The 17374-nt window shown below is 47.5% G+C and overlaps 1 protein-coding gene across 6 annotated transcripts in view; it reads right to left on the minus strand.

Moving 5' to 3' along the window:
• The window catches only part of TUB (TUB bipartite transcription factor), an 85465-nt gene extending 69685 nt beyond the window's left edge, over positions 1-15780 (minus strand). For 5 of the 6 annotated variants that reach the window (XM_041730194.1, XM_041730198.1, XM_041730192.1 and 2 more), the window contains exon 1: positions 3196-3257. In XM_041730194.1, the coding sequence (XP_041586128.1) occupies positions 3196-3242 (47 nt within the window). In that variant the 5' untranslated portion in view covers positions 3243-3257. Of the gene's footprint in view, positions 1-3195; positions 3258-15190 lie in introns of those variants that run through there. The other variant, XM_041730193.1, reaches the window with a different exon arrangement.
• Positions 15781-17374: the final 1594 nt, after the last annotated feature.

Consider the following 17374-nt stretch of genomic DNA (forward strand, 5'->3'; position numbering starts at 1 on the left):
GGAACGTGGAGGAAGGCAGGAAGAAACCAGCCCAGGTGTAGGGCAAAAAGGAGCAAGGACTGAGGAGTATCTTGGGGCGGGGGGAGGCAAGTGTTTCCTTAAAGGCCCAGATAGTACATATTCTAGGCTTGCAAGCTGAGATACTCAACCGTGAGGCTGTAGTGCGAGAACCACCAAAGACAATATGTAAACAAATAGGCATGCCTGCGTTCCAATAAACTATTTACAAAAAACAGGCTGGTGATCCAGTCCAACCTACTGCCCACCACAGGGGTTGTCCATGTTGGACCACCCGAGGCCACAGCCCAACATGCCAACGTGTACCAGATGCTCGACGGAGCACCAGCCCACCTCACCAGTGTGGTCTCTCAGGGCAAGGCTGGGTATGGTGTCACAGGGCAAAAGGTGCAGGGGCTGGAGCAGAAGAGGTCAGGGTGGTGAGGAGCATGGCCAGCTGGGACCCCCAGACCTCAGTCCTGCCCTCCCCCTTTCCCAGCATTCAGGGCTCCGACACTCACCTGCAGTGGGAGGCTCTGGGTAGCCGCCACTACTCCCCTTCCTTCCCCTAGGGGGTCTCTGTCCGGCTAGCTGATGCCCCTCCAGCCCCTTCCCAAGCAGGAAACCCCCAAAGCCAGGCAGGCAGATGGGACTGAACTGCCCCAAAGCCCTGTCGCTGGACAGATGACACCCCGGAGAGGGTGAGGCAGCCTGAGGCAGGTGGAGGTGTAACCTGGCACCACCGGGACCCCAGAGGGTCCAGGCTGGAACCGACGCCCTGCCCCCAGAGAGGCCGGGCCAGCCGGCCCCCACCCCGTCCTGGGACAGTCCCCGGGAGCCAGCGCCGGCCTCCCCACCCCAGCTGTGGTCCCCGGAGTCCCCCTCGGGTGGCGCCGTGATGAGAAGATGGCCAGTTGCAGGCTGGGGCTGAGCCTGGGCTCTCCAGTTACACTAAAAGTGAGACCATGGAAGATGGTATCGAGGCCGCGCGAAGGCAGCAGGGACTCATCCAACATTGATGGGGCCCCGGACTGCCCCGCAGCCCCGGAGCCCCTCGTGGCAGAGGCAGGGTTCCCGCTCCCTGCTCCCTTGGGATGGGGGTGGGGCAGGGTCCTCCGCCCTGCAGCTTCATCACCTAATGTCCCACAGATGGTCTCTCAGCTCCCGTTAGATAACTAAGGGGCCCCTCCTGCACCCCAGCACCCGGCTTACTGAGCCAGGGCTTCTGCAGCCCCCCAGAAGCACAGATACTGCCTCCCCCCGCTTCCCAAGGCACAGGGGAAGAGAAGAGAGAGGGAGAGAGCAACCCAGTCTCTCCTCCCCATTGCCCCCCACACCTGCTTCCCCTCCAATACAGGACACACATCCACACAGCCACTCTAGGTGGCACACATGCACCTCCCTGCAGAGGCACACAAACTCACCCATATATACACTCAGGGGTGCACACACACCCTGGCACAACATGCTCATACCCCAGATACACAGTTACTGGTGCACACTCTCAGTTGCATGAAAAACACGTTCTCCAAAGCCTTCTCCCAGAGGAGCCCAAACCATTACTGCATCTGCTCTCTGACACTGGGTGATAGAGAGAAGGGAATGCCAGACTGTTCCACGGAGGGGGCGTGGGGAACCAGACTGTGGAGGGGGGGGTCAGTGCAAGGACAGTGCCCTCCTGGTGTATGTTGCACTCCTGGCATGGTGATTAGTGGGCCTGCAGTGCTGGAGAGGGCCCAGAGGTAAAGCCAGGTTGGGATTAAATCTTTGCTGAGGAATGCGACCTTGTAAGAAGATAATACTTGGGTCCCTGCTACCCTGATGCAGGCCCCGCCTGATTCCAAAGGTTCTTGGATGCTGGGCCCTCATCTCCTGGCCTGAACTCCATGCCCCTCATTCTGACACTAGCTTCTAGTCAGCTGGCACAACTCTAGAGCAGTGCTCACGTGCAGAAATCGGCCTCCTCTGGCAACAGCATGGGCAAGCTGTTCCCTAATGCCCACTGACTTCCTCACAGCTTGGCCTTGCCCTCATCAGCAGACCCACCACACACACACACACACACACACACACACACACACACCCCCACATACACCTAGGGTTTTCTTTGTTAATTTTCAGATTAGAGGAGACCAAAACAATTTGCCCAAAATTTCAAAGGGAGGCACTAATTTGGAATGCACACCTGAGCTAGGAGATCTAACGGCTCCAACTTCAGGACAGCCCACACTGCTTGGGATGGAGAAAAAAGTGTGCACCTCTCCCCATCCCGTGCTGGGTCAGAATGCCCCAGATGAGACCCAGGCTTGCCCAAGTCATCAGGCCACAGGATTTTTTCAGAATGAAGGAGTCAGATATCAAGGGGCTCCTGTGAGTCCCCGCTTTAGAACTGTCCTCCAGGCTGTGCCCTTCTTTTCACCTTTGGTCACAGAAATGATGTCCCTTCCTCCAGGGTCTTTCTGCTTTTGTTTAAAAGAATCCTGCCAAAAAAAAAAAAAAAAAGCATCCTGCCTGGGAAATCAGACTGCCTAATGACTGCAAGCCTCAGTGTGGGCAAGATATCCTTACCTCACTTCCATGACTTACTCCTCTCTATACTCCTTTATCACCCTGAGCCCCAATCGCATCAACTGCATGAGAGACAGACCACCCCTCACATACCACCCTCCTCCAGAGCTATTACTCCACTGACCCTGTACCATCACTTTCAGTACAGTCACTTTGGTCCGATACTGGCATAAATCCGTCAAAAGAAAAGTAGCTCTGTTCCCAAAGCTCTGGAACAAGGCAGGACCTCCAATCACTTATCTTCGGTGTCCACCCCAGGCTCCCCTGCCAGCAACCCTGAGGCTGGCACTGCCATGGTCAGGATCTTCAATTCCAGCCTGCTCCATTCTCATTCATCCATGCTGGCCTTTCCAATCACAGAACACATGCCAAGGCTACGGATCAGGTACTCAACAAAACACCAGAACCCCAAGAGTGCTTGGGGTCCAGCCTCTTCAACTTCAAGGGGAAACAGGCCCAGAGAGCCAAGTGACTCTCCCCAGAGCCAGAATGGGAATTAGTGGAGTAGCCAGGATAAAATCCTGGGTTCTGAACTCCCCTCACAGTGCTCTTTCCAACATATCTCCCTGCTTCATGAAATCCAGTAAAAAGCATCACCTCTATAGCAGAATAAACTGCTTGTGAACTTACCTGCCACAGTGGTCAGTCTGGCTGCGCCCAGGCCCGGTCTGCCCCATTACTTCCCAGTGTCTCTCAGCTTCTCTGCTGGTTCTGACCCACTAGCAGTAGGGACTAGAGTTAGCTGGCTCATCCCATGGCTCCCTCTATGTGATCTCTTAACAGTTGTGACTTGAGTCCAAGTCCTAAGAGAACAATCTGTTCAGTGTCCTGATGTACTCGTGAATTCTTCAGTGGGGCTAAATACCTGGCCCTCTGGAGAAGGTTGAACCTTGTCACCCACGTTACAGGCATTGGCTAAGTTCCCCAGTCCCTAAGTTCCCAACTGACCCTGCTTTTCATCCCTAGCCTGGAGGTCCTGCAATTGTGCCACTCTCACCCGACTGGTCCCAACTGGTACCTGCCAGGTCTTCATCAGCCATGTTTCTTCAGTCCCTGGACTACCTGCCTAGGTGCCTCAGCCTCTTCCCCTCACCTGCCCACTCTCCTACACACAGCTCCACCTTGGGGCAGGGCCTGCCTGGGCCACTGAACCTTTCCCTGTTGTTCTAGGAGTGATCTAACTTTCGGATTCAACTGGATAGAAAAGTCCTAATATTAGTAGAGGAGCCTTGCTCTGTTCCAGCTCATAATAAAAACAGCCAGCACATAAATAGCACTCACCACTCACCATGTGCCAGGTTCTGTCTCAAGCACTCTATATTTATTAAGCCTTACAAATCTTAAGTCATTGAATCCTTACAACAATATTGGTACTATTTCCTACAGGTACTATTACATCCATTTTAGTGATGAGGCCACGGAGGCTCAAGGCAGTTAAGTAGCTTTCTCAAGTTCACACATACACTGTGCAAGTGATTTGAATACTGTGAAGGAACAGCCTTCTGGAACATTAGGGAACAGAATCCAGAGCCATTGTTTGGGGACAGCCAGACACTGACTCGCTTCCCTTTCCACTCTAGCCCCCCCCCGGCCAAAAGTAGGTGGCTTTGCTGGCACCAAGTTGGGTTTAACAACCAGAAAAGCCTAAAAATGTTTTTCTTGTGACAAGAGAGCCTATATTTTGAAAATCGAAGCACATGTTTTGTTAATGTCAAGTACTCTGGGGATGGTGAAGTGAGCCCTAAGGACAAAGGGCTAGACTATAAGAATTTGGCTACTTTCTCAACTTTGCAGAAACCTACCTTTGCAGAGAGTATCGTCAGCACTACATGCCCTGTGTGGGAACCAAGGGCCCAAAGGAAACTTGCACCAGGATTTGCTGTAGAGACTCCTGGCCAGTGTGGGTCCCTGGTCACCAATGAGCTCCAGACCAATTAAATTAGGAACTGCACTTAACCTAATCCTATAGTGGATATGCACATGGTCTGTTTCTAATTCACAGCCTACTTGAAAGCATACACAATTCAATTCTCACAATGACCTTTCACTGTAAGGAAATCATTACCCCATTTTACAGATGGGGAAACTGAGACTAAATTATATTAAGAAACTGTCTACTTGATATACTTCTAAACTGTTTAGACATTGCTTCTTTTAGATCTGTAAGTGGCACACATGATTTTTATAATCCACCAAAACAATAAAGATTTTTGCGGCACCTGGGTGGCTCAGTGGTTGAGTGTTTGCCTTTGGCTCGCGTCATGATCCCGGGGTCCTGGGATTGAGTCCTGCATCGGGCTCCCCACAGGGAGCCTGCTTCTCCCTCTGCCTATGTCTCTGCCTCCCTCTCTCTGTCTCTCATGAATAAATAAAATCTTTAAAAAAAAGGTAAAGATTTTTCCCACCCTGTGCTACATTTACACAGCTAGTAAGAAGTGGAGCTAGGATATGAACTAGCTCTGTCTAATAACAAAACTCAAGCTCTTTCTACTGCCCCCTTTGTGGCATCTCAGCGACCCAGTCTCTTGGGAGTCCCAGCTCTCCCTAGATATGTTTAGTACAGGTCACATCTTGCTTCCTTGCCCTTCTTTCATATTCAAAACTTACTATAGCAGCACCTGGGTGGTGCAGTCCACTAAGTCTCTGACTCTTGGTTTTGGCTCAGGTCATGATCTCAGAGTCATTATCTCAGGGTCAGAAGATCGAGCCCCCTGTTCAACCCTGTGTCAGGCTCCACACTGAGCATGAAGCCTGCTTGGGATTCTCTCTCTCCCTCTCCCTCAGCCCCTCCTGGACCATGCTCACACACACACACACACACAAACAAAACAAAACAAAAACAAAAACCTTGTTTTACAACACATTACAAAGCTGCAGTAATCCAAACAGTGAGGTATACTGGTATAAGGATAGATATACAGACCAACTGAGAGTCCAGAAATAAGTTCATACATCTATGGCCAGCTGATTTTTGACAAGAGTGCTAAGTCCATTGTATAGTGTCTTTAACAAATGGTGCTGAGACTACTGGATTTCCACAAGCTAAGGAATGGAGTTGGACCCACAGCTCACATAAAAATGAACTCAAAATGGAACAATGGCCTAAATATATGCTGTAAAACAACTTAGAAGAAAATGGTAAATTGTCACAACTATGGATTTGGCAATGAATTTTTGAATATGACACCAAAAGCATAAGCAAAAGAAAAAAATAGACAAATTGAACTTCCTCCAAATTAGAAGCTTGTCCTTCAAAGGGCATTATCAAGAAAGTGAATCTTCGTTCACTGTTGGTGGGATGGTAAATTGGTGCAACTGTTATGGAAAACATTATAGATTTCTCAAAAATTTAAAAATAGAGCTAGAACTACCATATGATCTAGCAATCTCGCTTCAGTGTATATTTCCAAAGGAAATGAAATCTGGATCTCAAAGGAATATTTCCACTCCCATGCTCACTGCAGCATTATTCACAATTGCCAAGATATGGAAACAACTTAAATATCCATTGACAAAGGAATGGATGAAGAAAATATGGTATATATGCATGATGAAACAATATTCAGTCTGAAAAAATACAGAAGTCGCCATTTGGGACCACATAGATGAACCTGGAGGACATGATGCTACGTGAAATATACCAGACAGAGAAAGACAAATACTGCATGATCTCACTTTATGTGGAATCTAAAATAGTCAAAGTCACAGAAGCGAGGAGTAGAATTGTGGTTGCCAGGGGCTGGGCAGATGTGGAAAATGGGGAGATATTGGTTAGAGGGTACAAAGTGTCAGTCATGCAAGATGAATGAGTTCTAGAGATCAGATGTATGGCATGGAGACTGTAGTCAACAATACTGTATTGTATCCTTGAAGTTTGCTATGAGGATACATCTTAAGTTTTCTCATCACACACACATACACACATATACAGAAAGAAAAGAAAAGAAAAGAAAGAAAAGAAAACAAAAGAAAAGAAAACGAAGAAAGAAAGAAAGAAAGAAAGAAAGAAAGAAAGAAAGAAAGAAAGAAAGAAAGAAAACGGCAATGTCAGGTGATGGGTATGTTAATTAGTTTGACTGTGGTCATTTCACAATGTATACACGTATCAAAACATCAAGTTGAAACAAAAAAACATCAAGTTGTACTCCTTAAATACATATAATTTCTATGTGTCAATTATATCTCAATAAAGCTGAAAAAAATCAACCACCAAGAAAGACCAACCAAAAGACATGCATTAAAATGTCCAGTTAATAATGTCCGGTTAATAATAACCGAAGCCAGGAAACATCTCAAGTGCCCATCACAGTGGAATGGATGAGTTATGGTAAATCCATACAGAATACTACACAGCAATGAGAGTGAACAAACTGCAATTTCATGCAAAAACACAGATGATTCCACTGTTAAACTAAGTGAGAAAAACACAGAAGAGTAACTCTTGTACTGTTAAATTAAGTTAAAAATTGGCAAAACTAATCTCTCCAGTTAGAAATCAGCATAATGGAAGGCAGGATGGAGGTAGTCCTTGTGTGAGAGGGCATCGATAGGAGGGGTTCTGATTACAAGAGCATATTCACTTTGTGAAAACTCACCAAACTCTTCACTTATGACTTGTACACTTTTTCATATGCAGGTTAAATACTTCAATAAAAAGCTTATTTAAAGACAAACAAAAGACACAGGCAAAGGACTTGAATGGACATTTCTGCAAAGAAGATAAACGAATGGTCAGGAGGCACATGAAAAGAGATGCTCAACATTATTCATTAGGGAGATGTAAACCAAAACCACAGTGAGAAACCCTTTCACCCATCCCAGGATGATTTAAAACCAGAAAATAACAAGTGTTGGCAAGGATGTAGAGAAATGGGAACCTCATGCACTGATGGAAATATAAAATGGTGCAGTTCTTGTGAAAAACAGCTCCGGGAGGGACGGGGTCCTCAAAAAGCTAAACAGGGAATCCATATATGGTGCAGCAATTTCTTTCTTTCTTTTTTTTAAGATTTTATTTATTTATTCGAGAGAGAGAGAGAGAGAGAGAGAGAGAGACACACAGGCAGAGGGAGAAGCAGGCCCCATGCAGGGAGCCCGACGTGGGACTGGATCCGTGGTTCTCGGGTCTCCAGGATCAGGCCCTGGGCTGAAGGTGGCGCTAAACCACTGAGCCACCCAGGCTGCCTGGTGCAGCAATTTCACAACTATTATATGCGCAAAATAATTGGAAACAGGGACTGGAGCAGATACCTGTACCTCAGTGTTGCCAGCGGCATTTTCACAATGGCCAAAAGGCAAAACCCGCCCAAATGCCATCAACAGAGTAACAGAGAAACATGTGGTAAATGCATACAGCGCAGCATTATTGTGTCAAAAGGAGAATGATGGACTCATGTACACTACAACATGCAGAAACCCGAAAGACATTGTGCTAAGTGAAGTGGTCAGACATAAAAGGAAAAATACCATGTGATTCCATTTGTATGTAATATCTAGAATAGGCAACATCATGAAGACAGAAAGGAAATTAGAGGTTACCAGGGCCTAGAGAGAGGGGTCAATGAAGAGTTACTTCTTACTAAGTGCAAAGATTTTGTGTGGAGCAATGAACAAGATCTGGAGATAGTGGTGATGGCTATGCAACACTGTGAATATACTTGAGGCCACTGAGCTGTATGTACACTTAGAAATCAAGGAAATGGCTAATTTAAAATTTTATGTTTATATATACTGCTATGTTCTATATTTTTTGTTCTATATACACTGCTACAATTTAAAAAACCTGACTGCTATACATTGACAATTAATTCTTGAGAACTGAATAAAAAATATATCATTTACAGTATCACTGAAAAATATGCAATACTTCAGGATAAATCTTATAGAAGAGGTGAAAGACGTATACTCTGAAAACTATAAGACATGCCTGAGAGAAATGAGAGAGGATCTAAATAATCAGAAAGATATATCACATTTATAGGTTGGAAAGCCCAATATGACCAAGAGTCAACTCTCCCCAAATTGATCTGTAGATTCAACACAGTCCTAATCAAGATCCCAACATGCTTTTGTTTAGTTTGTTTCTGCAGAGCTTGAAAATCTCTTTGTAAAAGGAATGTAAAATTAACAGGGACCCGGAAAAGCCCAACTGCTTTGAAGAAGACCATCCTCGTTTCTCCAGGGCTTGGGTGAAAGAGCCTCTCCCTGTCATTCCTTTGATTTTGCTTGGATTCCACACTCATCAAGTAGCCTTTTGATTTTACTTCCCAAGTAGCTTGAGGATTGGGGATGGGCCCTGGGCAGGGCCATAAACACTGCAATAACTGCAAAGAGATAATCACAACTCTAGAGTAATAAATGGGTATTCAGCAACAACAAAGTTGAAGATCCTAAACTACCTGGTTTCAAGACGCTTTACAAAGCTATAGTCAACCAGATTGTGTGGTATTGGCAACAAGAAAGGCAAATAGATCAATGGAACAGAATAGAGAGTATAGATATAAATACAATGACAATTGGTTTTTGATAAAAGTGCAAAAAAAAAGTAAAGTCCTTTCAACAAATCGTGCTTAAACAATTAGACATTTTAAAAAAATGAACCTTCTCTCTCTCAAATTAAAAAAATAATAATAAGAAGAAACGAACCTCATTCTACATACAAAAGTTAACTAAAAATGAAGTGCAGACCTAAAATGTTAAGCCTGAAATTAGGAAATTCCTAAGAGAAAACCTTTGTTGCCTTGAGTTAGGCCATGATTTCTTAGATAAGACACTAGAAGCACAGTCCATAAGAGAACATATTGGCAAATTGGGCTGCATTGAAAGCAAAACTTCTGCTCTTCAAAATATATGAGACTGGAAAGAAAACCACAGACTTGGAGAAAATATTTGCAAGTCACATGTCTGATAAATGACGTGCATTTAGAATATGCAAAGAATTCTCAAAGCTCCATAGTAAGGACACAAATTACCCAATAACAAATGAGGAAAAGATTTTAACAGATATTTCCCCCAAAAAAAGATGCATGGGTGGCAAATAAGCACATGGAATGATGCTCAATATCAATAATCATTAAGGAAATGCAAATAAACTCACAATGACCCACTATTACATACCTATTAGATAGCCAAAATTTAGAAGACTGACCATACCAAGTTGTGCCAGGGATATAGAGGAATTGGAACTCTCATACACTGCTGAGGGTAATGTAAAATGGTATAACCACTTTGGAAAAGTTGCAGTTTTTTAAAAAGTTAAATGTATACCTACCAAAAAGCCCCCCATGTATGCCTACCAGGTGATCTAGCCATCCCACTTGTAGGTATTTATCCAAGACAAATAAAAACATATGTCCATACAAAGACCTGTACATAAAACAATCATAATAGTTGTATTTGTGATAATCAAAAAGTGGAAACTACTGAAATGCCCATAAATAGAAAAATGGATAAAGTATGGTATCTCCACATAATGGAATACTACTTAGCAATAAAAAGAAATGAACAGTCATGCAACAACACGGAGAAATATAAAAATAACTGTGGCTGCATGCAAGAAGTCAGACCAAAAAAAAAAAAAAAAAAGAGAGAGAGAGAGAGAACACACTGAATGATTCCAATTATATAAAATTCTAGGATATGCAAACAAATCAGATCAGTGGTTCCCTGAGGATAGGAGGAGAGTAGGGGTTGGCAGAGGAGCAGGAAGGAAGTATTATAAGTATTATAAAGGGACACGAGGACACACTGGCCTCCTTGCTGTACTGAAATACACTTAAGCACACTCCTACCTTAGGATCTTTTCACTTGCTGTTCCCCTTCCATGGAACACTCACTCCCTTACTGAAATATCACCTTATCAGAAAGGGTTTCCCCAACCAGACAATATAATACAACATATTCACCCCCACCCCAACTCCACGTCATCAGAATCTCTCCATTTTGCTCAGCTCTATTTTTCTTCTTTGCATTTAGCATATAAGTCACTTAGCAATGGCATATATGCACATTTCTGTCTGTGTCTATCCCCCCTGAGTAGACAGTTAAGAGTTGTGGGACTAGAGAGTTGTCTTGTTTGCTGCTCTGCCTATAACGTTGTGGAGCATACAGAAGAAGGTGCTCAAAAAATACATTTTGAGTGAATGGACCACCTTCAAAGGCAGCTACCATTCTTACTATCTTTCTGCAGGTAGATGTTAAGTTCCTTATCAAAAGTCACAAAACTAATTACTAGGGAGCTGGGCTTCAATGTCAAGCCACTGTGTCTTCCAGAATCCAAGTTGCAAGCACTTATGTACATCATTGTCTCAGAGTCTGGGGGGCCAGCCTCCAAAGAGATCACCATGAAACAATGCAGGTAGAGCCTCAGACTGTGAATACACATCAATCCACTTCTTCTGGAGGGTCATATGGCCACAATCACCCAAATGTGAAACCAGCAACCCCTCTTCAAGGAGTTCATTCTAATCAGATAACCAGACATGAGGGAAGAATATTATGCATATAAGGATGTTTATCATGGAATTATTTATTATAAGAAAGAATTGGACTCCCCAAAGCAAGTGACTGAGGTGGCATGGCAGTGATGTTGGAGTCAGGAAGTTGCAGAAGGTGATGCCCAGTGTGATCAGTTTTTCTCAAAGGAACAGGAGACACAATTATCTGCTTAGGCTTTGGGGGTGTGGAGTAGGGTCAAGTAAGAGGGGCCTTGAGTATGATGCAGAAGAAGAGCCTCTGTGGGGAATGGGAGTAAAGCTTCTTAGCAGGGAGAAGGGGAAGACTGTTGATAGCACAGCTGAAGAGGAAGCCCCACAATGTGGTGACAAATCAGGAGGGTTGTGTACTTTTTGTGTAGTGCTCTGACACAATGACGACAAAGGAGGTGGGGATTCTAATGCTGGTTCACCCAGGGCTGGAATTGTGGTGAGCATGTGCAAGAAAACAGAAAGTGATGGTAGTGTAAGTCAGATAATCTCCCATGTGGTCCGGGCTGGGAAAGGAAGAAGAGAGGTCAGGAAAAGGCTGGCAGGAGAAAATGCAGACACCAAGGCACTGGATGGTTCGATAATATGGTGGGAAGGATGTATGAGGGAGGTGCAGGAGGCCAGAGACTGGGATATTAGTGTGTAAGGTATCAAAAGTGAGGCACTCTCAGGGGGCAACATCTAGGAATGTATCCTGTGAATAACTAAAGAGAATTTTCTAGAATGGGAAGGTCCATTCTAGTTGGTAACTTACTAAGCCCTGAAATCTCTGGGATAGATGACTGGAGCTCGAATGGAGGCAAGAACGTTAACCAAGTGCCAAGCTCTTGAGGACACATGGACTTGATGGTACATTTCTGATCATTTTTCATACGTTGGTTCATTTTGTCTTCATAAAGCTCAGTGATATAGACAAGAATGGACAGATGAAATGGTTAGACTTTGAGAGTTCAAGGAAACTGTCAAAGTTTTGAGTTAATTTGGCTAGAAGGATGCTGAATAGAGAAAACAGTTATCAGCAAAGGGTCTGGCTTTGAATACACTGAATTAGGGGTTTTAGAATATCTACAGGGAGAGGTCTACAGGCATTTAGAGATGTGTGGTTAGGGCTTAGCAAAAAGACTGGAGTTGAAGATATGAATTTCTATGTTAAAAGCACTGAGGTGATAACTTGGGACTAGGGTGTAACCCAAGAATAGAATGGAATAGGATAGAAGGGAAGAGAGGGGAGCTTTGGTGTGTGCTCACATTGGGGCAGTGAGGACCAAGAGGAGTCAGCAATTAGAGAAATGTAGGCCTCATATCATGGTAGATTGTAAAAATGGCCACAAATTCTTTACAGCTCTTCCCTTCAAGAAGTGAAGCTTATTCCTCTCTCCTGAACATGGGCTGACATTCTGACTGTCTTTGACCAATACCATGTGGCAGAGTGATGTGCATGTCCCAAACCTAGGCTTCAAGAGGCTTTGTAGTTTCTGCTTTCTCACTGGGAATCTTCTACCAGCATGTGAACAAACCCGGGCTAGCCTGCTGGAAGATGAGAGACCATTTCTCTCTCTTGACCTCTCAGGAAAGAGGCTCCAGATAGCTGAGGGACCACACATGGAAGTAAATGCAGCCAAGAAAAGCCACGCCTAGGCCAGACCACAAAAGCTGCCCAGCTGAGCCCAGCCCAAATCGCTGATCCACAGAATCTTGCACTAACTAGATTATTTTAAGACACTAAATTTAAGAGTAATTTGTTACACAGCAATAGATAACTGATATATACGTGCCTGAGAAGGGGGAAACAAATGATAAGAACAGATTATATAATGCAGAGAGGTCACCTTCTATGGGAATGTGAAGGAGAGCGGTTTCCTGGCTTCTAAGATGTGGTGGGGGCAGAAGCCAGAGAACAGAGCGTTAACTGTTGATGAAGCAGTTTGCTTCTAGGAGCTGCGGATGGGGATGGTGGCAGCATGATCACAGAATTCACTTTTCATACCTGGGTACTACTACATGTGCTGCTTATATAGTATTTTTAACAGTTTATTAAACTGTGCAATTTTAAATAATTCAATTCTTTAAAACCTTTAAAAACTAAGTACTAACTGGAGAGTGGGGGTAGGTCATATAGATCAATGTTTCCAGAGGAAAAGCCAAGCCAGCCATATCCAAATCATCTGGGAAGGTTTACAAAAATCTTGACTCCAGAGTTCCACGTCTGGAGATTTGGATTCAGTTAGTTTGGACACAGGCCAGGAAAGTGACTTTCTTTCCATGGCTTCCCAGGTGTTGAGACTGTCAGGGTAAGAAGAAAAGCATGCTGAGGACAGAACCCCAGGAAAGGTCTTTCTTTAGGAGTCTAAAAAAGAGAACAATGATTTACAAACTCGGCCTCTCTGTTCTGAGACATTTACAATATTTATGAATAAAACAGCAATAGGTACCATTTATTACCAAATTATCTTTTCTAATCCTCATAATCCTTCCCATTTCACAGAAAAAAACTGAGGCCTAGAGAGGGAAAGTAACCTGTAGCTCACCTGTTCCAGGTGAGCTAGGTGGAGTCAGGATTTGAACCCAGGCTGATTCCAGAGTCTTGCTGTTTTTATTTGTTTTTGCAGGAAAAAAGTTTAGTTACTACACAGAATTACGTCAATTTGAAATTTTCTTCCTATATATGTATTAGGACTTTGGCATATGCTACCACTGGTTTCTACTAGAATGTAGACTGTGAACTCATCTGGGGGGAAGGAATTATGTCTTCTTCTCTCCTTATATTCAGGGCCCCACACATAGATTGCAGTAAATACATATTTGTTGAATAAGTGAATGAATGTGTGGTTTGGGATCTGAACACAAGCTTGGAGGGTTTGTAATTTTAAGTTTCATACTCCCATCATTTTAGAGTTCCCCTCCACAGGAAACACTACTTTTCAGAAGGGTCCCTTCCCTGGAATTGGAGGGTGGACAGCAACCAGATGGCTAGGATTGTGCAGCGCCGGGTTCAGGAGGGAACAAAGTCAACCAATGCAGATCACATTATCCCCACAAAGAAGGCCTTGAAGGCAAAGAAAGTCATGGACCAGTTGCACTCGCCTTGGCAAGCCAGTATAGGTTTAGAGGCTGAAAGATCAACAGTAAGGGGAAAGGTGAAAAGGGAGAAAGATGGGATCAGTTGGAGGAGAGTTAATAGGGTCCTAGGGGGATGCAGCTGGGCAGGAGGGCCACCTGTTCCTCTTAATCTCCGAGACCTGTTGTCAGAGACGCAGGAAGGTTTTCAGCAGTGGAGGGAAGGAGAGCGCCAGAAGCCGGACCTGAGGGAGCTGAGAGCAGCCCAGTTCACCAAGCTTCTCCTCCGGTCCTCACCATTTAGGGCCATGGATCAGAAAATCTAGCTCCAGGGATCCTCATGGGGTTATGAACTTTGAAAGCAACAACAACCACCTATCTACTACCATCACCGTGGTGTCACTTTAAAAAGCGAGATGACATTTAACACACACCAAAAATAGGTAGAAAGGACAAAAATCTCAGAATAAATCTCCGCTCGATGACCAACTCACTCCGTCGTCCTCGTTTTTCTCACTTCGCCGGGAAGGATGCGGCCTCCCCGCAGGACGCGCGCGTGGGGAGCGCCCCGCCCGCCGCCCACGCCGCCAGCCGCCAGCCGCCAGCCGCTCGGGTCCCCGCGGGCCGGGCGCGGAGCCTGGGGCCGGGCGCGGAGCCTGGGGCCGGGCGCGGGCCCGAGGTCGGGCAGCGGGCGGGGCGCTCCGCCGGGCCCGCCGCGCTCGCCCGCCCCCGCCGCGCTCGCCCGCCCCCCGCGCGGCCCGCCCGCAGCCCCTCCACGCTCCCCCGTGCGGCCGCGCGCCGGGGCCACCCAGGGCGGGGGGCAGCCCTCCTCGGCCGGCTCTGCCCCGCGGGTGTGAGGACCCCCGCCGCTCGGCTCCGGCTCGGGCTCCGGCTCCGGGCTCGGGCTCCCGCTCCCCTCTGCTCCCGGGACGCGGCGGGGGGGGGCGCGGGGGCCGGGGCCGGGGGCCGCCCGGGGTCGGGGCGCGGGCCGCCGGGCTCCCAGCCGGGGCCGCTGCTCCCGCCGGGTGCGCGCGGGGCAGGGCGCGGGGCAGGGCCCGGGGCCACCCTGCAGGCGGCTGCCCTACCTGTCGTAGCTCCAGCGGCTGTAGGACAGGGTCCGGTGGCTGCTGACTCCCTCCATCGCCGGCTCGGGGTTCGGCTCCCGGCCCCGCGGCGGCGGCGGCGGCGGCGGCTGCGGTGGGCTCGGCGCTCCTCGCTCGCTGCGGGCCAGGCCGGGGCGCGGGCGCAGGACTGTACCATTCGCCCCCCCGGGGGGGTGACCCCCCCTCCGGCTCTGCCAATGGCGGGGACGCGCGGGCTGCGGGGACCCGGGCCCGCGGGGCCCCCTCCCCCGCGCTCCAGTCCCGCGGGGGCGCGGCTGCGGCAGCCGGGACGGCTTATTTATTTATTTCCGATGTGTGCTCCGCGTCGCCATGGCAACTGCTCCATCTTTTCCGGCGTCACTGGGGCACCGCTGCTTTCAAACCTTCCCGGGACAGGGATTGCTAAGAGGCCGTCCCTTCTCTCGCCGGCCTCAGCCCCCCGCTGCACAGACGCCTCCTCCTTCCTGGCTGGGGTCTCATCCATTCACTCCTCCAATTTTCCACTTAAATTACCCCCCCCCCTTCTCAGGAATGGGAATGCCCACCCCCGGAATTTTGAGGGCTTCCGCCGTCTGCCAGCCCCTTTCCCCTAGCACTTACGGCCTTTACCTTTGCCCCCCTCTTCTGAAGGTGTCGAGACTCAGCCCTCGTGTCCCAAGTGAAAACCCACTCCCCTTCCCTATTCCCTCGCCGGGTTCCCTTGGCCCCACTATCTAGCATGTAGTGGCGCCCTCGGGTTGGGAGGACCAAGCTCTGAAAACACTCCCATTTCTAGGCCATCTCAGTTTATTTTCCTTGTGCTTTCCCTTTGTTCCTACTAAAATTACTTTGGAAAAAATCCAGCTGTGTTGGCTCAACTAGCGGAGCGTGTTTTCGTCATCTGTACCTGGCAGAGGGCGGCCGGGGAAGGCCCTGGGGAGAGAGGCTGCGAGGTGAGGAGGGAGGGAGGGCCGGCCCCTCCTTGCCTTCCCTTCCCCCACGCTGGGCTGCTGGCTGCGGGGATTTACAGGTATAATCTTCTTGCAGAGGTCGTGGAAGCCTAAGAAGGACCTTTCAGTGCAGCTGTTGTAGGGGAGGCTGGAGACCAGGGGCAGGGGGGAGGTGCCAGCATTCCCTGAAGGGGGAGCATAGGGCAATAGCCTTTGAGCTACCCTAATCCAAGGATCAGGGGTGACCCGGTGAAACCAGACTTTCTGCGACTGTAGGTTACAGGCTTGCAAATGGCAGCACACCTGTTGCATCCAGCCCGCAATTGTGGTTTGTTTTGTTTTCATTGACTAAGTTGGCAACACTTAAAGGAGAGAGTTAATAGATTAGACTTTTTGTCCTCTCCTGAAAACTAAGAAAATCTGGCAACCCTCGTACCTGCCTTCAGCGCGGCAGGCAGGCATAGAGCCGAGAAGTGGCTGTTCTCCTACGGGCCTCAGACCCTGCCAGCCAGCTTCTTTTACTTACATAACTGGTCCCTGCAGCTTTGGAGTTTGCCACCCTGGGCAACAGTCATCTCTGTAAGCCATGGTTTCCCCTGGCCCTCAGAGTTGTGCAAATGCATCATTAACCAGTATTTACCAAGGATCAGGTCCTCAGCAAAATGCTATAAATAGGAAGCAGACACTGTCACTTCCTTGTGGGGCATATAGACTGACATGCATGAACTGATTCCCAAAGGGAACCACTGCTTCTGAACCACATCTGGATGGTGAGACTCTTGGCATATTCATGACCTCAGGAGTGGTGGATTGGGACTCCAGAAGCAACTCATTACAAGTGTGTGGAGCCTTATTTCATTGTTTGGGTAAAGGTGAGTGGAGGATGCCCCTATCTGGAGAATGTGTGGAGTTTGTGGGACCTCCCACAGATGCTGCAGAACCAGCAGCCACAGCTCCTGACCCATATGTTATTAGACAAGTGTCCAAGGATGTTCTTTCTCCAAAGGACTAATGAAAGGGCAACAGAACTAAGGGTACTCCCTCAAAAAGAGAGGTCCTGCTCCAGCAGCATCACCCCACTCTAAGCCATGCTAGCTCAGAGCCAGTCATAGGGATTCCCTGAGGATGACAGGGGGCAATGGCTGCTGGGCCCCCCTGCAGCCTGCCTTGGTGAGGCCACTGGAGGCAATAATAATAAACACATATTCTACATCATCAGGGAACCAGGTAGTTGGCA

The sequence above is a fragment of the Vulpes lagopus genome, chromosome 15, assembly GCF_018345385.1.
Source record: "Vulpes lagopus strain Blue_001 chromosome 15, ASM1834538v1, whole genome shotgun sequence".
Classification (NCBI taxonomy): Eukaryota; Metazoa; Chordata; class Mammalia; order Carnivora; family Canidae; genus Vulpes; species Vulpes lagopus.